Source organism: Acipenser ruthenus, chromosome 8 (assembly GCF_902713425.1).
Source record: "Acipenser ruthenus chromosome 8, fAciRut3.2 maternal haplotype, whole genome shotgun sequence".
Taxonomy (NCBI): domain Eukaryota; kingdom Metazoa; phylum Chordata; class Actinopteri; order Acipenseriformes; family Acipenseridae; genus Acipenser; species Acipenser ruthenus.
The window spans coordinates 45,303,258-45,325,404 of record NC_081196.1 but is presented as its reverse complement, the minus strand read 5'-3'; the positions used below and the strand labels follow the sequence as shown (position 1 = coordinate 45,325,404).

Below are 22,147 nucleotides of genomic sequence, written 5' to 3'. Positions count from 1 at the left end.
ATCCTCTGACAAGGTGCAAACCATTGTAGAAGCGAGTAACTAAGAGCTGTATAAAAGCACACACCTGCAGAGACCTGTCATTGGTGTCAGGGTGGCTGCTGTGCTACACTTCCTGATGCGACGACACTTGGCTCTTGTTGAGGAGAGGCAGGAACACTTTCAGAGCAGAAGACCCCACATATTCAATCCCAGGGTCACTTTGTTTGGGATGCCGGAGGATGCGGTGTTAAAGTGTTCATCCGCAGGTCATCCTAGACCTAATAGCTGAATTGAGGGATGAGCTAGATCCTCGTGTCAATATAGGGACCGCTATCCCTGCACATATGAAAGTGCTGTGTTCTCTGCACTACTTAGCCTCTGGTTCCTTTCAGACCACAGTTGGAATGTCTGGAGGGATAGCCTAATCCACCTTTTCCAGAGTGCTAGGCACATTTCTGGATGTCATGCTGAAAAGGGCAGGCCAATACATATCATTTCCTAAGGATACTCGCTTGACTGATGTTGGCTGAGGCTTTTCCAAACAACTCTGTTTAATGCTGAGTGACCTCAGCCATAAGGACTCTCAGCTCCGTCTCAGAAAACTTTTCTTTTTTTTCCATGCGCCCAGAGGACTTTGCTGCCCTTCGTCTGACATATTTGTTTTGCTTTGTATTTTCGTGGTCCACAAATATCATACAGCGACTACTGCTCTCTGTACTCCTAACTCTTCAAGTGCGGCAGCTAAATAGACCGATGCGCTCATTGAGACCCGCATTATCATAATTGTGGATCATTATTTGTGCATGTTGAGTCATTTGCATTGCTCTTAAGCTTACATAGGGTGCAGTGCAAAATAATAGCCTGGCTGCAATGCAATTTGAATTTTTCATCCACAATTATTTGCACTGCAACTATACTTGCATCACCCCCACAGTGTTTTCTTTACTAAGATGGTGCTTGTTCCTCTCTTCATCCATATCTTACTTTGTATTTGATATCAGTTAGTTCATAGCATTAGAAGCACAGAAAGAAACATGGAGATTAACTAATAAAAAATGTATATATGTATACATTTCATATATACAGTGCCTATAGTAAGTATTCACCCCCCTTGGACGTTTTCACAGTTTGTTGTGTTACAACCTGAAATCTTGATGCATTTAAATGGGATTTTTTTTTCCTTTTATTTACAAGACCTACTCCACACTTTGAAGAGGCAAGAGAATTTTTAATGTGAAACAACAGTTAATGAAAAATAAAAAAATAACGGAAATGTCTTGGTTAGATAAATATTCATGCAGTAAATATGTTCACACCAATATAGGTCTTCATCAGATTTTTTAAATTTAATTGAGCCTTCCATAAAAATAAATAGGTAAAGATGATTTAGTTCTGGACACCTCTGAGTTCACTTATTATTATTATTTTTTTCATCTTTTCAGGCCCTGCAGAGTAACCTGAAGTACTCTTTGTTACCTAAACGTCTGATTATTGGAAAGCGGTTGGCTCAGTGTCTGCATCCCGCACTTCCCAGTGGAGTCCACTTAAAAGCACTAGAGACTTACGAAATTATATTTAAAATCATTGGGACAAAATGGTTGGCCAAAGACTTATTCATCTACAGGTGTAGTATTGTATTTTTGGTCTGTTTTATCCAATATATGTGTTGACTTTCTATATGAAAGAAGGAGAATATGTTTGTAGATTAATCTTGTGGAATAATAATAATTGGTTAAATAACTAATTCTTTTTTTTTTTTTGCAGCGCTGGTCTCTTTCCACTGCTGGGCCATGCAGCCATGTCTGTGAAGCCTGTTCTTCTAACCTTGTACGAAAGATACTACCTCCCTCTGCAGAAGTCTCTACTGCCGAGCCTGCAGGCACTCCTCACAGGGTTGTTACCCGGACTAGAGGAAGGCTTAGGGGTCTACGACAGGTACAATTCCAGCCTAGGCCCTTCCCAGTTTTGTGCGTAACTACTAGCTATGAAGTCCCTTGGTTATTTTGTGATCCTGCTGTAAAAAAAAAAAAAAGAAGTGGCAACAGCATTCTAGAACGATCAACTTTTATAACTTGTGTCCCTTTTATACAATGTCAGCCAAGTTGAGTAATTAAATAACTAACTTGTATAGGTGTTGGCTTGTGCTTGTACTAGACTGTATTGGGATTATGTTGTTTCAATTGGTTGCACTTCCATAAAGGTAAATGAGTGAAGACACAATAACAAAGGCTGTAAACACATGGCTCTATTCAGTCTTCACTACCATCCCAAGTGGAAGGTGGAAATCCTGTACCTTTGTGAAAGTGGCTTGTGACAGTTGATGAGATAATTCCAAAAATGATGTAATTCTGGTTTTAAGTGGAAACTTCCCAGAATATATTCCACTGTTGATATCCAAACTAGCCAAGGTTGGAACCTGGTTATTTAAAACCAGTTTGTTCTCCAGGGCAACGACACTAAATAGTTTAATATAATTGGTGCTCTTTTAAAGTCACACTACAATATCTGTGCCAATTTAGTTTAGGTTGGGCAACTTATTTGAACATGCCAACATCTGCTATAAAAGCCTATGCAAATTTAAACCACGTAAGTTCTCATTATTTAAATTTGATTATTTAAATAATCTAATTTTAATATTATCGCTGGTACAATTTGTATGCTTTACAAGATATTTTTGTGCTACATTTGTTAACTTTTGGGAGACATGGCTTTGGATAGCTAGGTTCATTCACAAGGCGTTCATCTGTGGAAGCCTGGAAATTAGTTTGGCGGTCACAACTTTTTACAAGTAGGCACTGTTGTGGCAGTTTCAGAAAGAGAGGTCATTGAGACTGAACTGCTTCCTCACCATCTTAGAAGGTAGTCCTTCCAGGACATGAGGTATAGTATGTTCAGTGGGAAATGTACTCAAGTGGGGACACTCACACTTTCTCTTCTTGTGCTGTCCATAATGGGACTTAACTCTCCTGTTCAGCCCCTTAATGTGCACAATACCCATCATAGCATTATCATCAAATTAAACAAACAAAAAGGTACCTAAAAGCATTTTTCTCACTTTTAAATATAGACAGTGAATTACTGTGCGCTACTGTAACCCTCTCTCTCTCTCTGTCTGTCTGTCAGGACTGACACTTTGCTGCAGAAGCTCTCTCTGCTGGTAGGACAGGAGGTTTTCTATGGGACTCTATGGGGGAGTGTCCTGATCAGCCCCCTAGTTCGATTGCCAGCTTCGCTCTTCATTGTCAGCCACATCAACAAAGGTGTACCTGGAAACAAGCAGAAGTTCATGCTGGGAACTGACTACAAGCGGACGGTGAGCTTGCATCCATGCCAGACTTCTTTGGAATACAGGATCTTGTGAGGTGGAGTTTCTGTCCCAGTGATCATATCATGTAATAAACATCAATATTAAAGATAAATATTGTGGAAAATGTTAACGTTCAGGTTACCCCCAAAATGCTGCCGTAAATCGTGTTTAGCAGCCTGAAGTCTGATTTTTACCGGCTGCTAAAAATGCGGCGTATGTAAAGAATGGTGTTCACCTGGCGTTCTGCACCCGCTATCTGATTTGCACTTTGCCCTCATTAATCCATTACAATTATATTGAAATGCATTGAAATAAAAAAAAGAACATGGAATTGGGTGGGATCTGAATACTAAGCGGGCGCAAACATTATATTGTGATGTAAAGATTTTGCCTTGCACTTAGGCAATTGCTGACCCTCCAAAAACTTTACACCTCTTCTTACAAGGTGCAAACCATTGTAGAAGCGAGTAACTAAGAGCTGTATAAAAGCACACACCTGCAGAGACCTGTCATTGGCTTCAGGATGGCTGCCGTGATACATGTCCTGATGCGGCGACACTTGGCTGTTTTTGAGAGACAGGAACACATTTGAAGGAGAAGGACAAGAGGACCCTGCATATTCAATCCCAGGGTCACTTTGTTTGGCGTGCTGGAGGATGCGGTGCTAAAGCGTTATCGTCTCACTCCGCAGGTCATCCTTGACCTCATAGCTGAATTGAGGGATGAGCTAGACCCCAGCGTCAATTTAGGGACCGCTAACCCTGCACATGTGAAACTGCTGTGTTCTCTTTACTGTGACCTCAGCCATAAGAACTCTCAGCTCCTTCTTAGAAAACTTTTCTTTTTTTTTTCCGTGCGCCAAGAGGACTTTGCTGCCGTTCCTCTGAAGTTTTTTTTGGTTTGTATTTTTGTGCTCTACAAATGTCATACAGTGACTGTTGCTCTCTGTACTCCTAACTCTGCAAGTGCACTATAGTCACTATAGACCGATGCGCTCATTGAGACCCTTATTATTTGCAGATGATCATTTGTGCATGTTGAGTAATTTTCATTGCCAGTAAGCTTACATAGTGCGCAGTGCAAAATAATTGCCTGGCCTCAATGCAATTTGAATTTTGCATCCGCAATTATTTGCACTGCGCCTATACTTGCATCACCCCCTTAATATACTCATTTTGAGTTTACTCATCATCAAACTGTGTACGACTGAGTGGGTGGATGCTGAGTGCATGCAAATTGGATGTCAATCATATGTTACAACCCACATTTTGGCACAATTTTCCAATAGTGACCTACAGGAAAGGGCTCAGGTGTAACTTGCTTATAGCAAAACAGATATTTCTGTTTCAGAGGTTTCATGATGTTTCAATGACGAGCCCAAGTCGGCTGAAAATGAATATGTTCCTCTAAAAGGTTACATTATTTGGGATATGTATAAAAGATGCACTGAATAGTTCAAGCCATATTCATAGAGAAGTGCATAGGTAAATCAGTGAGGTTGATTAACCAAACTTTCTGGGGTCTAAATGAGGACAGTTCCGAACTTGCTTGGACTGAGTTTAGTGCATACTTTATAAATGTCTTTTTGTTACTACTGTATATTTTATATGACTGAGTGTTTACAGGTGAGTATGTATGCAGTGTTGTGTGCAAGCTGATTGTTATCCTTGGATTCCAGGTGAAAGCCATGTGTCTGTCGGTGCAGGATTCCAATGTACTCGTGCAGAGGAATATGCTGGAAATCCTGCTTTTCTTTTTCCCCTTTTGTACATGCCTGGTAAATATTGTTTTTTTATTAAACAAAAAAAAATAGAAAAGTACAATTTCTTCATGTCTAGAGATAAACCCAGGTATTAATCCATAACAATAATTCCTTGTGTTTTCCTAAGGACTCCGGAGAAAGCACTATCCCGCTATTAAGGGCTGAGATGGTCAATATTGTCTCTGCTGCTTCACTGACTCTCCTGAGAAGGGACATGTCCCTCAACAGAAGGTTTTATGCTTGGCTTCTAGGTATGTCTCCAACAGGTTCATTGTGTCTCCTGAAAGATGGTTAACATGAAGGTTCTAGTCAGAAAGCTTGTGTAAGGATTACAGCACACTAGTTTGGTGTTGCTTGTTGTGGTTGCTCTGCTTTCTTTTAAACATATAACACGCATTTTCCTTTCATGCTGTAGTTTGGTTTCCAGATCTATGAGATTCTTAACACAGATGCTGTTGTATTTTTCTTTTTTAGGTACTGACATTAAAGGAGGTATTTTAGCACCTGATCCAACCAGGTCTTCTTCCATTGAAGATCATGCTACTTTTTACTTCGACAAATACTCCAGAGACCTTTTGATCCAGGTTAGTTTAATAATTTGTCTTGCACTTTCCAGGCTTGCATGTAAGGTGAACAAAAAGAAAACTGTGAGATCACCCCCCCGCCCACACACAAAAAAAAGTTAGCTAAGTGGTGTGTTTTTTTTCCCATAATTTTAAAGTGCCAATAAAAATGGTAGAAATATGTATGCATTCAAGCTATAATATCTGCATTTCCTAACAATCTGTGTTCAGTAGTGTTTATACAGCTGTTCTTGTATGTTGGCAGGCTTTAATCAATATAATGAACCAGGAGAACATAGAATCTGAACCAGAGAATGGGCCTCATCCGTACCTGAAACCCTTCCGTATCATGATCAGCCTGCTGGACAAACCTGAAATCGGTAAAGGACACGTAGGCTTTGAATATCTTTTGCACTATTAACTGTTCTGTGCTTGTGCCTGAAAAATGACTCGATTTTTTAATATATATTTTTCCTAAATTATACATATATTTCTCCTAGACAAAGTTTCATGAAAAAGGGTATTTATAATTCGTCCTTGTTCTCTGAGATATTCTTTGTTTATGTATGTATTGCTATATTTTAAGCATAAAAGGCATGATGAGTATCATTGTCATTTCAGAGTGGACAACATAATGAAGCTTTCTTGTTAAATGTGCTACAGTGGCTTGCATTTGTAATATAAAATATATAATGTCATTATGGTCATTCATTTCTAAAAGGTTTCATTATGACCATGCATTCCTAAACACTAGCATGCAGCATTGGTGGAGTTTCAATTGATACATTGTTAATATTTTTCCCGAGTGTTAAATATTTAGCACTGGTTGTGTTATTGCACAGAACACGGCTTCCAACATAAACAAATTCTATTTTAGAGCTGACTGAATGGCATGTAGGATAGTATCAGGATCCATTCATTTACAGTATATGGTGCTATGAAGAGACCCATGTTTAGTTTTGTATATATAAATCTAAGAAAGTCACGCTATTAAAGTCACTCTTTCTTAGATATATTTGTCAATTGTGTTCTTTTTCAGGTCCCCAGATCACTGGAGATTTACTTTTGGAAGCTATTAGAGCGTTCTATGGCTATTGTAAAGAGGCCCTGGGTGAAGATATTCTTCTTAGCTCCAGCCACACTGGAAACCCTCTTACAAGGTAAGGGCTTGGATCAGCTCTTACATTCGCTCTTACTTACATTAGCATGCCCAGAATTTTGTTTCTAAAAAGGGATTATTATTATTATTATTATTATTATTATTATTATTATTATTATTATTATTATTATTTGTGTGATTTATGCATATCCCTATATGGTTAAAAATTAAGTATATCTACCTGTGTCTCTCCATAATCATACAAAAAGATAAATAGCTCTTTTTAGTTTTTTAAATAGCAGCAGGCAGCAATCTTAAGAAATCCTCAAATCTTGCAAAGAACAATAAAATTAAATAGGTGCAGTTTGTTTTACAGTCTATGTACTGCTTCTATTTTTTTTACAGCAAAATTAAAGAAAACAAGAATGCATCGGAGCTCATCAAAACGGTGAATATGTTCATCAGCTCCCTGAGTTCTGAATATCTCTGGGATTACATGGCGAGATGCTTCGAAGCAAGTCTCAGGTACATTTTAGAGGGAATCTTGGTCTTTAGAGATTGGAAAGCAATGCTAAATCATGTGACGGGATAATAACTGAATGCACATTATTTTGCTGTGCTTTACAGCAGCATTTAATGGCACCTGTTTTTATATTTATTTTTCACCAGCATGGAGAGTCCTCAGGACCTTCTTGTCCCATTTGCAAACAACTGGAGCCTAGTTCCCTCAGTGTCAGAGCTGTGCAAACTAATAATGTTCCTTCTAGATGTCATTCCTTTGGTAAGTTAGTAACCTCATAATACATATCCGTAGAGCATACTGGCATATTATTATCCCCTGCTGGTGATGCATACTTTTTTTTAAATATATCAATAAACTTGGATAGGACATTCTTTATTGGGAGTTTATTGGGATTATCAATATCTGGGGACATATGAATGTTACACTTAGAAATGAAAGATGTTATTTAGTGTTGGGTGCTATTTTTTTAGGAACTAATAGCATGATTCTTCATACCGTATGAGAATGACACACAGATGTATTATGAAAATAAAACAAAAGACATCACAGGCATCCAAATACAACCATACATGATTAACTATGAATGACATTTTATTGTTGTCTGGATCCCTAAAGGAAATGTTGTCTGGGGTAAGATCATGTACTTTCCAGTGTACTACCTCTAACTTACAGGAACTCTACTCTGAGATTCAGACCCAGTACCTTCCACAAATGTTAAACAACTTGCTGCAAGGTCTTCTTGGGCACATACATGACCTCAGCTTGCCAGAGCTTACCCAGGGGCTGAAAGCTTGCTTCAAAGTGCTGAGCAAAATTCAGATGCCTGTGGCGTATATGGACTTGGAACCACAGTCAGATATGCACTCAGACCAGGATCTTGCACAACTTAAAAAGGTAGGCTTATAAGGATTTAACATAAAATCTGTTACCTGCATAATGCTTGTTTCCTCGTAATAGCTAGCTATATGCCATTGCACTTCGCATGCATTCAAGCATTTCAAAGCGCTTTACAAAACTAAACAAATCAGCACCTACAGAAAAAAAGTTGCCTTTCCAGTCTCTGCCAATGCTGATAATGGGGATGTCACTGTCTGGTAGAGACCTGTAGAACTCTATTTACATACAAGTCTTCCAAAAAGCTGTCAGTTCTTCACTTTATTCCAGACTCTCAAAGACGGAGAGAAAGAGGAAGAGGGAGAACAGGGGGGCGACGATCTGAATGCAGAGGGGGACCCCGAGGCCCTGCCTGCCGGAGAGACCCCTTTCCCTCCCATGCGTTCGGAGGACAGCGGAATCGGACTGAGTGCCTCCCCCTCAGAGCACTTCCAGACCAGCCGCAGAAGCAGTGAGGTCATCAGAGGAGGAGGTTTCTGCCCTGAGAGAGATGACGTGTGGCGGAAGGGGGGCAGCGTCCAGCACATGGCCTGCTGCGTGCAGGAAATCCTGGCTGCCTTCATTGGCAGGTATTAATTAATTTATTAATTTATAAAAAATGTTGTTTATGTTGGCCCTCTCAGAGCATGGTAGTTAAGCTCAAATTAAAGCTGAAACAAGTCACAGAACTGTGTTGTCAGGTTAAAACAGGTACGTTGTATTACAAATAAAAATGCTTTTTATCCATGCTGGTGCATTTGGTCATATATTTTTTAGTCTAATCCATTTTTTTGTTTGTTTACTGTAAAAAGTAGGTTTGTAAAACAGGAATTGTCAAAGGCTAATATTAAAACCTATTTGGATGTTGAGTGTTTAAAAAAATTCAAACATAATAAATGATTTAATGTAAATAGATATAGGTATCTGATAAAATATGAAGTGCATTTATGATGTTTGTGTGCCTTTTTTAAAATTAGATAAAATGTGTTTTTTGGTTTCTTTTGTAGTTAAAGTACGACAATAATAATTCAGAATATTCTTGAAACACTTTGGAGCTCTTCTAAACATTCCTAAATCTTTGTAAAATGTTTCGTATTAGGTACCTGCTGTCTCCGTTGGAAGAGAAGAGGGAGGCTGAGTCAGGTGGAGGGAACCCTCCGGGTCAGACGGGGAAGGTGCCACTGGGCTGGAAGAGCTGGGAGGCAGGGCAGATCACCATGCCTCAGTTCAAGCAAAAGCTGACAGTGTTCTTCACAGCCCACAAGCAGAAGCCATCATCAGCTCTGTCAGAGGAAAAGAAGAGCCCGGGCAGAGGGGAGGACTGGGGCGACGACAGCATGTTACGCGAAAGGGCAGAGTTCTCAGAGGACTGCCGGCAAGCCTTCACCACCACCTGCCAGCTCCTGTTGGAGTGCACCACCTTCCCAGTGTATCTGTCTGAGGAGGAGACAGAAGCACTCTATGCAGCCATTTTCCAGGAAGTTGGTAAGGACCAGCCTCTTTAATAACATTGGGAATAAGTTAAGGTGACTCTTTATTCAAGCACATGGTCTTGTTGTGACATGTTGGTTTCTATATTCTTGTCATAAAAGCAGGAGGACATCTACATTAGTAGAAAACTTACATACAGTATAATTCATGTATAGTAACCAACAAATATGTCAATTAAAAAAAAAAAGAATACTTTCACTACCTTAATATAAAGCTGCTGTGAATTGAAGCTGAAGCATTAAAGTTTGTACAATCAATTTTGGTTTCTTAATGCCTGTACTGTCTTTCAAAACATGAGTACTGAACTGTTCACTGATCAAACACACGTTGTTGCCAGCATTTACTGGTAACAGCAGTGGAAATGGGATATGGTTTTGTTTTTGCTGACAATTAAAATAATAAAACAATGGACCACAATTCCCAGGATGCATAGTGATAAAAAAAAAATACTTGTGTGAGCTAGAGAGTTTCCTGGAAAACCTTATTTAGTTTTATCAGTTCAGTTTATATTTTTAGCTGACCACACATATATAATGCATTGAAACGTTAAGTTGTGAAAGCACACATGGTCTTGAATAAAATTTGCAACCAAATTGGGTGCACCTTAGAATCCTGCTTAGTTTTTATGACAACCTGATATGTTTTTGAATGTTCAATGTCTAGTGCCTTTTTAATATTATACTGTCCATTAGTATTTAATTTGTTTGTATATATACATTAACACAAACATACATACATGCCCAGTTCCATGAACATGGATTCACCTATACAATATATGTGTTTTAGTATCCACCATTTCACATTGTCTTTAGACAAGTAATGAAAAATGGCTTCCTCCTACAACATAATATGCATATTTACACATGAACTGGTGCTGTGCCATTTGTTTGCTTGTTTTTTGGCAGGTAACGGTGAGGGTAGCCTGGCTGCCTGGCTCAAGTCTCTGATGACTCTGTGCTGCTGTGTGAAGGACTGCCACATTCAAAACATTGCTATCTCCACCCTGCTGGAGATGATCAACCACTCCCAGTCGCTGGCCTTGGTCATCGAGGACAAAAGCAGACGCTACAAGAGCTCCGGCAGCAACCCCTTCTACGGCAGGCTGCAGATGGTGACAGTGCCACTCATTAACCCGGGGGTCCTGAAAATCATATCGGAGAAAACTGATTTCTATCAGGTATAGTAGACCAAAAACTTTAGTGTTACAAAGCATATTTGTGTTGCTTTTTAAAACATGATACTTGCTGTTAGTTTCAGGTATCATTTTTTTCACAATTAAAGGTAGATAGATAGGTAAAACTCTGATACTGCCTTGGGACCGTAAAAACAGTATGTTATAACCAAGGTGTATAATAACGAGATACATGCACATACCCGCCAAATCAGCACAAAAATCAAACCTAGTACAGTACTAATTGATTAATGTACATATACAATGTATGTAGTATAAAGGTTTATTACAGAAGAAACTATATAAAACAATGTAACTAGTACTGTACATTACTATACAGTATGTAACATTCAATATTTTAATTATTTAATACGGTAATTCTATGTTGCCTTGGATAAAGATGGTCAGCTAAATGAATTGTAAAAGATAACAAATTAATAAAAAAATAATAATAATACAGTAATAATGAATTATAGAAATAATAAAACTGATAATAATAATACAAATAATATACAAGTCAATAAATATTACCATACAAACTGTCAGTTCAGGTACAGTACAGTAATCATTGCCTGTATGCTATTTTAAGTCTTTTAAGCCCTGGCCACATTAGCATTTTAGAACCGAGTTAAGGGTTCAAAACCTGTTTAACAGTGCTTAAATCGATTTGCATCCACACTGAACAGTGAGTTCAACAACCGAGTTTGAAACCTACTCAGGAGGTAGTCATGAGCTCGGTTGTCGGCATAACTGGGTTAGATAAACTGGTTTAACTGTAATCTGGATGTGAACCGTGTTCGAGTCTGGTTACACAGTATCCTCTGATATCCCCTAGTGCTTTCCGGTAGTACGTTGCCATAATCCCCCTGGTTACATGAGACAAGAATAAAGAAAAGACAAGCCCGAATTAAAATACAGGAGGATTTGATTTATTCTTGTCATATTCCATTGGTACAGTCAGATATGCTAATGTCTTGGGTCTGTTTTCAAGCAGAGTCCCATCTTGATTCCATTTTTAGGCAGAGTCCCAGAGTTGCAGCTTTGCTTAACAGAGTGACAGCACCTTGTTTAGCATTTGATGTGGGGCGCAAAGTGTTCCATTTTGCTTAGATATTTATAGTGTTTTCGACTCTGCTGTATACCTACTTTCATGAGGTCATTTGTGTATCTTGCCTCGTTAAACTCCCAATCCTTTGATGTTTTAATGTCCTGGGACATCACTATTTTATGTCTTCCTTGCGTCAAAACGATTGTTGTTGCACATGTGAATTATCTGTACATAATTCAACTGTCTGCTCAGCCTAATCCAGATAAGGCGCCGGTCCTCTAATCAGTAGGTCAGATAGTTCAGTATGTCTGCCAGGAACCAAGGGGCCCTTTTTCTTAAGATACAGCAGTTTGCTTTTTTCCTAAGACACAGCGGTTTAATTAATTAGTCCAGTTACATAATTAGTACACGTTCATGTATTATCATATTCAGGGAATATGTCCCACAACGGTTTCTGAATTAAGGTAAACATGGAATTAACTACTTTGTTATGCTGTAAGGATGAGACCATTTATTAGTTCCAAATACCCACATTACATTCTACATTGAACGTCATTGTTTCGATACAATACATGCCACTAGTATTAACAGAGATTGATCAGATAGCCTCAGACGATATACCAATGGTCCCAGTGATCTAGAGGTATGGAATCTTCTTTGACTGTGCATGCCTCTATGCCTGGTATTTATACACTAGTTGGCTCAGAGAATACATGACTACAGTTTGTTTCTGTTATCTACGAATTGGATAAGGGCGTCTGCTAATAAATAAATAAGTAAATAAATAAATAAATAATAATATAAATTAGTTATTCAGCTGTTATTCCACTCCGGTGCAACTATCCACAAACTACTCTATTTTACAAGGTTACTATTGTTAATTACTTATCATATTTCTCCTTCTCCGTACATTCCTGCATGTGCCTTATCATTCAATCATTTAAAGCCTAAGGCAAAGTGGAGTTGCCTTGGCAACTCTACTTATGTCAGAGTCACCTCCAGCAAACTGACTTAACATTACCAACACATTTTGTTTCTTATGATTACCAATATATTTTTACTCTACATCTGGAGTGAAATTATGAGCTGGGTAGTGCTACAGGACCTCAACATTTTGCACAACGCACACTCATTGCCAGACTGACAGTACAGAATTTTCAAAGTAAAATACTAGAAAATGTTTAATATGATATGAATTCTAATTAAAATGTGTGTTTGATGATTGTACATCTCAGAGGGTTGCCCATGTGCTGTGGAATCAGCTGAACATGGAAAACAGGGAACACCACATCACCTGCGTGGAACTCTTCTATAAGTTACACTGCCTGGCTCCCTCCTCCAGCATCTGTGAGGACATCATCTGCCTGGCTCTACTAGACAGGGATAAGGTAGTCCTGTTACAATGTCGAAATTCCAGTAACGTGTAGCAGTGTCTTGTGGACCGTTTTAGCTAAAATAGAGGATAATTATTTTGGCATTCATATGCTTTGTGATTTCAGAATGGGTTTCCTGGTATATTTCTTTCTTTTTTTCTCTTGTATAGGGAAGCAGACTAGAGGCTCTCTACAGATTCTCAGTACTGTGGCATCTGACCAGGGACATTCAAAGCAGTAGGACCATGTCACTCAATCGATCCTTTGACAGGTAGGTTTGCAGTAATAGAAAGTGTCATTGATAGTTTTTAGTAACTTATCCCTAGGTTGATGTTAAAACAATATTGGTTACATTTTAGCCAAGAAAACATAGTGCATACATGTATCTACCCAGGAACCATTCAGCTCTTTGTTTTGATTTAATATTAATATTGGATATGAAATTTCAAAGGAGAATGTTAATGTTAATGTGTTGGTCTATAGGTCCCTGTTTGTGGTCCTAGACAGCCTGAACTGCCAAGACGGTGCTATCAGTGCTGGGGCACAGGGCTGGCTGGTGCGTGCATTCTCTCTCAATGACGTGGTGCGAATTGTGGAGCCAGTCCTGCTCCTTCTGCTCCACCCAAGGACACAGCGATCCTCCATTCAGTGCATAAAACAGAACTTAACAGTTGGTAAGTGCAAAGTCCAACCTGCCGGGTTTACAAACAGTTTTTTTTTTGTAATTCTAGAGACTTTTCTTTGACTGGATTTTCTTTGTTTAGGAAACCTGAAGATCATGAACACTTTCATGAACAGTGATCGAACACTTTCCAAAGAGTCTGTCACCTCAAGTGATCTTGGTGAAAGCTACTCTGAGGAGAGCCTCCTTAGCAGGGTGACCACTGTGGACAGGGATGCCCTTTGGGCTGAAGTGGAGAGCATCCCAGAGACCATGAAGGTCCATCATGAGCCCCTACTAGAAAAAGAGAGTGAGGGCCCCCATGCCCATCAGGAGAATGAGAGAAGCAGGAGTGAGATGGGGGAAGACGAAGAACAGAGAGAGGAAAGTGAGCACACAGAGTCTGCTGATACCAGTATGGGCCACCTTTCCACAGAGAACACCAGTTCTGCATCTGTACCCTATCTGCAGCGGCAAGACTCCAACAGCAGTGGGGAGGAGGATGAGAGTGAGCCAGATGACAAAGGAGGTTTGAAGAAAGACTGCAGCATGAACGGCTCCCATCATGCCATGCACAGGACAGATTCAGAGAGGACCCAGGCCTCTGAATCCCTCTCCAGCGACGAGGAAGACCAAGAGCTAGACGCCATGGCCCGCTCAAGGCTTCTGAAACAGCAGAAAGAGAAGAGGGAGATGATTGACTCGCTGTTCAAGCACATGCTCTTGTACCTGCAGCCATATGACTCTAAAAGGGTGCTCTATGCTTTCTCTGTTCTGGAAGCGGTGCTTAAAACCAACCCCAAGGAGTTTGTGGAAGCTGTGTCCACCACCAGCATGGACACCAGCTCCACAGCCCACTTGAACCTCATCTATAACCTCCTAGCACGACATCAAGAGGCTCTTGTTGGTCGAAGCTTTTATGGTAAACTGCAAGCCCAGTCACCCATCTCCTGTCCCCATTCTCTTCTGATTGAGCTTCTGACATATCTGTGCTTAAACTTTCTGAGATCATACTACCCGTGTTACCTGATACTGGGGCACAGGGACCTCCTGGGCAACAGGGATGTCCAAGTCAAGAGTGTGGAGGTGCTTATTCGGGTGATGAGTCAGCTGGTACTGGTGGCAAAATCCCAGGACGACAGGAACCTGAACTTCATCAGAAAGCTCTTGTCCAACTGCAAAGTGCAGGAGTATGTCCTCCTCTCCCTCTCAGCCTCCATGTATATTAACCAAAAACCCATCTCTTGCAAGAGGAGCGAGGACTTCTTGGAAGATGGCCTGTCGGAAGAGAGCCTTATCAACTTCGGCCAGGACCAAATCTGGAGCGAACACCCCCTGCAGATTGAGCTGCTAAAGCTGCTCCAAGTCTTGATTGTGCTGGAACACCACCTGAAAGGAACGAGCTCAGAAGAACAAGAAGCCTCTTCCCCCCTGGCCAAGGAATGGCAGAGTGCGGTCTACTTCCAGCAGTCGATCAAGGCTATGCAGTACGTGCAGTCCCACCCCATAACCTTACAGGGGATGTTTGTGTCGGCTGTGGTGAGGTCTCTGCAGCCTCAGAATGGCTTTAGTATGCATCCGACCTGGGTAAGCTTGGTCACTTCCTCACTGCCATACCTGGGGAAATCTCTGGGAATGACTGTGGCTCCATTCATTGTGCAGATATGCAAGAACCTGGATGATCTGGTCAAACAGTATGAATATGAATCAGTGAAGACCCAACTGAGGTATTTGTTTTGTGTTGTATGTGCATGAATTAAGAATTAGTATCCATGGAACTTTTCTAGGTTTATGTTTGTGAATAAGGCCCCTTTGCATTGTTTGTTACTTTTAATACATACAATTTTTATTTTTAATTTGTACCTCAGGTCAGTCAGGTCCACAATTCTCCCTTTTTCTTTAAATGGTCTAATTAATTGATGAAAACAGGGACAACAAGACACATAAAAAAATCTAATTCTACAACGTTTTAGATACACTGAATGTAATGTGCTTTTAATTAATTTAATGTGGAATACAAGATTAAACCAAATGACTGTACTATCTGTATAGCCATATCTGTATGCAGACTGTTTCGCCTGATAACAGGTTGCTGCATACTGTTGTGTCTGATCAATTGATTTTATTTTCTAACAGTTTATCTTCAAAGAAAGAGAATATCGCCCCGGATTATCCCCTCACCCTTTTGGAAGGTCTGACCACAATAACTCATTTCTGTCTGTTAGAAAATTCCAGTGTACACAAAAAGGTAACTTTAAATTGGGCATTGTTTTTTTTTTATTTTATATTGCTATAATTATAGTTGTTTGGGTATTTTAAGATTATTTTGAATTGTTTATTGGTTTTCATTGATTCAGTGAGTATTGTCACTGTATCCCCATTCTATCTCCTGTCAGTCCCATTCTAGTACTGACCCTGCTGACCTTCGCAATGCCAGAAACGGCATCCTCGAGGAGCTGCCTCGGATCATGAATTCCATGTCGCTGTTGTGGGGGGTCATCGGAAAGGAGGAATCGCAGAAGAAATCCGCAGACATTGCTGGAGGGGCCACCTCTGTCTACTTCAAAAGTACCAAAGTGAGTGGAGCACACCATGCAGTATATTGTGTACGGCTCAGTGTGGCAACATATAGATACCCCTGCAGTGGGGGAGTTGGATAGCTGCTGATTTATCTTTTTTTTTTTTTTTTTTGATGTTGTTGAATTTTGGTTCTCATGAAATAAAATTGCTACCATTGGAGTTAAAAGTCTCTCTTTAGCCTGCCCTGAAGAAACCACAATCCTCTTAGGAGTGAGAGAGCAGTTTAGACTCTGCTCATCCAGTTCTTTACATACCTTTTTCTTAACCGATGCTAATTCTGCCAAATTATGAAGTGTTGTTTTTTTTTTTTTCTTCATGTGCTGTAGCTTTGTGTTCTGTCAGTCCTGAGACAGTTTGATGGATTTCATATATGGCAAAATTGCTCCCCACAGGTTCCCCACTGGTGCATACTACTGTTCATATTTCAGTTTGTATTGATCTACTTATTTGTTTGCTTGTTTGTTTTTTATTTAAATATTTGTGGCAAAGTAGTTAACAGTGTGCAGGTACAGGAATGCTGCAGTGATCAATGAACAGACAGACAATGATAATCCAGGTGCAATGATATTTTATTTGTAAATCCAATGGTCTGATGACACAATAGAGCAAACAATAACAATGCTAACAGGCAATACAGCGGCGTGTATTGCTTTGTTTTAATCCACGGGTTGGTCCCGAAATAATAATAATATTCCCGTTTCTAAACACCTATACGTAACAAACACAAGTCCACAGTGAGTGCGGCTGCCATGTCACTTCCCTTCCGGGTCGATGATTTAGTGTATCGTAGCTCCGCTCCCCTTCTAGATGACTGACTTTCATCTAACCTTGGGAATTAATTGTCTGGCCATCCAGTCCAGGGCACTCTGTTCCCTTTACACAGCGCCCTCACAAGTCGGGAGGGAGATTTATCACCAAGAATCATTCTGTCTCTGTCACATATCCCACTGCTCAGAGTGGAGCCGAAGGAACACTCGGCTGAATCTACCTTTCCCATTGCTCCCCCCTCCCGGGAAAAATAATCCGCATTTTGGTGTTCTTTCCCTGCACGGTGAATCATATGATACATGAAGGGCTGCAATGCCAGATACCACCGAGTTATCCGGGCATTGCTGTCCTTCATTGTGCTTAACCACTTGAGTGGGGCGTGGTCTGTGACAATGAGTGAATGTCCCAGCAGGTAATATTGCAAAGAGTGAGTAGCCCATTTAATGGCCAAACACTCCTTTTCGACCACAGAGTAGTTGCGCTCCTGTGGGAGCATTTTTTGCTGAGGTACAATATCGGGTGTTCTACTCAGTCTACCTTTTGGGACAAAACCGCACCCAAACCAACATCCGACGCATCGGTGTGGAGGATGAATCTCTTGGTGGAAACTGGTGTGATGACAGTGGGGGCCTGGCAGAGTCTCTGCTTAATAGTATCAAATGCCCCTTGACATTCAACTGACCTCTTAATTGAATTTGGTGCATTCTTTTTGGTGAGGTTTAACTAAGGGATTGACCACTGTGGCATACTCGGGGATGAATCGACGGTAATAACCGGCTAACCCCATTAGAGACCTCACCTGAGCCTTGGATATGGGGATTGCCGCGTCCACCAAAGCCTGGACCTTGGTGACAACAGGTTTCACCCTTCCATTCCCCATTACAAGCGCACATTTTCTCAAGTTGGCTGTCAGCTGGGCCACCCTTAGAGACTGAAGGACGACCCTGATCCTAGCCAAATTCTCACCAAGTGGAGCTGTAAATAACCTCATTGTTAATATACGCCGCAGCATATTCACAATGTGGGTGTAAGACCTGGTCCATCAGTCTCTGAAAGGCAGTGGGTGCACCATGTAGTCCAAATGGCATGGTTGTGAAATGGAACAGACCTTCAGGAGTTGAAAATGCGGTTTTCTCACTAGAACTGCGGATTAAGGGGATCTGCCAGTATCCCTTTGTCAGGTCCAGAGTAGAGATAAACCTAGCCGTTCCCAGTTTATCTAGAAGCTCGTCGACCCGAGTCATGGGGTAGGCATCGAACTTGGCAATAGTGTTTACCTTACGGAAATCAACGAGAAGAGGTTGGTGTCGTCCTTTTTGGCCACTAACACAATTGAACTGCACCACTCGCTCCTGGAAGGCTCAAACACCCCAAGTTCGAGCATCGCCCATACCTCTTTGCTAACGTCACTTCATCGACTTTCTGGAATCCGGTAAGGTCTCTCTTGCACCATGACACTTGGGGGAGAGATAATGGCATTTTCTACAAGTTAGTTCTACCGGGCAAGGTGGCTGCCACGTCGTTTCCCTTCCAGGTCAATGATTTTGTATCGTAGCTCCGCCCCTTTTCTAGATGACGACTTCCATCTAACCCTGGGAATGAATTGTCTGGCCATCCAGGTCTCTGTCACAATGTTAAATGAAGAATTATTGTTCATGTTTATAGCAGTAAAATTCACAAAAAAATAAATAAATACATGTTATTATTTTTTATTTAGATTCTCAGGCAGAGGGTGCTAGAGTTTCTTAATCCTCTGACAGCTCAGCACGGTGTGCAGCTGATGGCATCTGTGGCAGCCGTATGGAACAGCAGGAAAAGCCACAAGAGCCAGAATAAAAACAAGGTAATGTGTGGTGTGCAGTCTAAAGTGGGTTACACTGACAACCCTAAACTGAAGTTCATTTTTATAGGCTGTAGCAGGATAAAGATTCTACGTCATAAAGTTTCTGATAAAACATTTGAATAATTTTTTTTTAAATTCTAACATAGTTAAGATTTCTTGACACCGGGTGATATATAAAAAAAAAACAAAAAAAAAACAACTTGTGAATCTGAGATTAGGATAATGTTGTGGATTTGTCTTTGGTTTTGTGTTTAGATTCTCCCAGTGGCGAGTGAATCCCGCTTAACCGTGGTGGAGCTGGTCCAGGCACTCGAAACTCTGAAAACAGACACTATCCTCCAGCTAATAAAGGAAGTAGTGAAAAAACCTCCCCAAATTAAAAGAGACCAGGTACTGTATACATACAGCAAAGCCAAATAATACCCATCTTCCCACAGCTGTAGAATTTTGCTATTGTTTTGAATAAAAGTTGCACATACTATTTCTTAAGTATGTAATAATATTACTTATAAAGTGTAATTACTCACCTGTAGTGTGTGCCAATTACCCAAACCACTGACTGCCTTTGTTTCTATGAAGTGTGCTTGCGCAGAAACATTCCATGATGTTGCTTGTGACTCCTTGTTCAAGGGGATGACTGGGTAGCTGTACTTTACTGAATTCTGCTTTCCTTACAGAAATCTACACTGGTGGACATCCCTATGTTGCAGTTCAGTTATGCCTTTGTGCAGGGGTAAGCCTTTATACAGAAGTTGTTCATAATGGTTTAAAACAGTATTGTTCTAGGTCTCTGTTTACCTCATCACCATTTATTTTTGTGGGTCCTGAAGGGTGTCGGAAGGATTTCTTCTGTGCAGAAGTTACAGCTTGGAATGACTTGCCAGTACTGAAATGCATTTAAACAAATGTAATATTTATGTTAGCATTTTCATTCTTCTTTTAATTAGACTTTTCTAATAATGCTGTTGCTTGCTGTCAACATGTAGTCCCTATGCACAAGTAGTATGGTAAACAGTAAAGTAATTACAGTTAGGGGGCAGAATAAACTTTTTGTTGTTTAATGCATTTTTTTTAATGACTTTGATACTATCCTGGGTCTTCATGGAGTGACTCAGTAATGTCTTGTTTTGCAGTATATCTGCTGGGTCTCTGCAAGAGAATGTACCGTCCCTGATCAGCTTGTTGAAGGAGTCGACCCAGTTAAATCTGGCACCTCCAGGATATTTCCTGCTTCTTGGGTAGGTTTCACAGCATGTGTTAACAACATATTCAAAATAATGGCTTGTCAGTGGAATTAAAATTACATATTTTCTATCATCAAAAAGTATACAAGATATCTACTTGTTATTCGTCTCCTTTGGAGAAGGAGGAAAGCACTTCCCCAGGTTAGTCAGACAGCTGACTGTTTTGTGGGAACTTAGTAAATATTTTAGTCTTTTGAGTGAATGTCAGAGGATTTTAGGAGCTTATGAAAAAGTGCCTTTTCTTTTGGAGCTGCTCACTTTTCCTTTGCTTATAAATCATTTATTAAAATGCCTTTTAAACATGATTTTTTTTTTTCATGACAGCATTCTAAATGACTTTGTGAACAGACTCCCTAATCTTGACAATAAAAAGGATCAAAAAGATTTACAGGTAAGAAGACACCAAGAAACCATGCTGAAAGAGATAAGGGGTTCAGAGGCCAGAGAGCGCTGAGAGCATATTTGGTGGCCTTTTTTTTTTTTTTTTTTTTAAATTAGTATTGTTAGCCAACATAAACCCTGGATACTGATGTAGCTCATCATATATCTTTATACCAGTACCACAATGGCCTTTGTTTTAATGAATTATGAAATAGATTCGTGCCCCACCTTCTTTTGTTTATTTAGAAAGTATTTAAAAGGATAGCCCAGTGAGATCCACAATCTTGTTTCCTAATACTTCTTTTACCAAATTGTATAGCTGTGTTTTATTGAAACTCAAGAAGGTAAAAATTGGGGATTTGAGTTTTAAATTTTCTAGGTCTCATTTATTATGACACAATTTACAACCTTTCTTCCCTGTTATTTAGGAGGTGACCCAGAAGATCCTGGAGGCGGTCGGGAATGTGGCAGGGTCCTCTCTGGCACAGACCAGCTGGCTCAGCAGGAACCTGGAGGTGAAAGCGCAGCCTCAAGTGTTTCTGAATGAGGAGGACCCTGACATGGATTTATATGGTATTACATAACAAATTATTGATCGCTATAATATTTTGATAAAACTTTTCTTGTGTGGCCGTGGGGAAGTAAATTGGTCTGCCCCATCCCCACACTACTGTGATTATCAACCAGTACCATTGCCCAAAAGAACCAACAGTGCTGTAGTTATCTACTAAAATTGCATTTTACCACAGACAAAAGCTTCCTGGTGGTAATTTGAATTTCTGGTTTTGATTTTTCCAGATACAGCAGCCCAGGTGTCCACAATGGTATCTTCCTCGGCTCCTTCTGTCTACAGCGTTCAGGCTCTGACTCTGCTGGCTGAGGTAAGATATTCACTCTCCATTGTTACAAACTTGAATAAAAGCACTGGATGCTCATTGATTGTTTGTTTGTTTTATTTATGCTAATGTAAGCTTAACCAAATTCTGATGATTATTTGTTTATCATTATTAATAATAATAATAATAATAATAATAATAATAATAATAATAATAATAATAATAATAATAATAAACTAAATGTAATTATAGTATTATTTTTTTTTGGCACATCTAGAACTACAGATAATTGAACCTAATTTAGCAAAACTGGGAATTAACCAAAAGCACCTATTTATTAAACCATTTTGCTCCAGCTGCACCTTTACTGTATGTGAAAAGGAAGCGCACTGCTAATGTTACAAAACTAGTAAATATTAACACACTACAGTTTTTTTATATTTATATGAGCCTATATAATTTTTGACAGTATATCAATTGTTTGCAATGGACACTTATGGACTTACAGGGTCTGCAAATGCTTAACCTAGAGGTAACTGCTTTTAAGTGAAATGTTTTCATAGTCCTTGTCCTGTAACATTGCCATGCATCTCTCATAGTAGGTACATTGAGACAGCGTGCAGTCTTTCTTTGGCAGAGATTACT

General features: G+C 39.9%; 1 protein-coding gene across 1 annotated transcript in view; it reads left to right on the top strand.

The window, feature by feature from the left end:
* dop1b (DOP1 leucine zipper like protein B) overlaps nt 1-22,147 on the top strand; it is a 43,831-nt gene that overhangs the window by 8,775 nt on the left and 12,909 nt on the right. Inside the window, exons 3-29 of the mRNA XM_034011646.3 lie at nt 1,422-1,603; nt 1,744-1,914; nt 3,103-3,292; nt 4,965-5,063; nt 5,176-5,299; nt 5,523-5,632; nt 5,877-5,991; nt 6,651-6,771; nt 7,116-7,235; nt 7,380-7,491; nt 7,906-8,127; nt 8,398-8,696; nt 9,206-9,591; nt 10,503-10,774; nt 13,052-13,204; nt 13,360-13,460; nt 13,673-13,863; nt 13,954-15,577; nt 15,987-16,098; nt 16,247-16,426; nt 18,916-19,041; nt 19,297-19,431; nt 19,719-19,774; nt 20,175-20,279; nt 20,610-20,676; nt 21,095-21,239; nt 21,465-21,547. Coding sequence (XP_033867537.3) covers nt 1,422-1,603; nt 1,744-1,914; nt 3,103-3,292; nt 4,965-5,063; nt 5,176-5,299; nt 5,523-5,632; nt 5,877-5,991; nt 6,651-6,771; nt 7,116-7,235; nt 7,380-7,491; nt 7,906-8,127; nt 8,398-8,696; nt 9,206-9,591; nt 10,503-10,774; nt 13,052-13,204; nt 13,360-13,460; nt 13,673-13,863; nt 13,954-15,577; nt 15,987-16,098; nt 16,247-16,426; nt 18,916-19,041; nt 19,297-19,431; nt 19,719-19,774; nt 20,175-20,279; nt 20,610-20,676; nt 21,095-21,239; nt 21,465-21,547 — 5,601 coding nt within the window. The remainder of the gene's footprint in view (nt 1-1,421; nt 1,604-1,743; nt 1,915-3,102; nt 3,293-4,964; nt 5,064-5,175; nt 5,300-5,522; nt 5,633-5,876; nt 5,992-6,650; nt 6,772-7,115; nt 7,236-7,379; nt 7,492-7,905; nt 8,128-8,397; nt 8,697-9,205; nt 9,592-10,502; nt 10,775-13,051; nt 13,205-13,359; nt 13,461-13,672; nt 13,864-13,953; nt 15,578-15,986; nt 16,099-16,246; nt 16,427-18,915; nt 19,042-19,296; nt 19,432-19,718; nt 19,775-20,174; nt 20,280-20,609; nt 20,677-21,094; nt 21,240-21,464; nt 21,548-22,147) is intronic.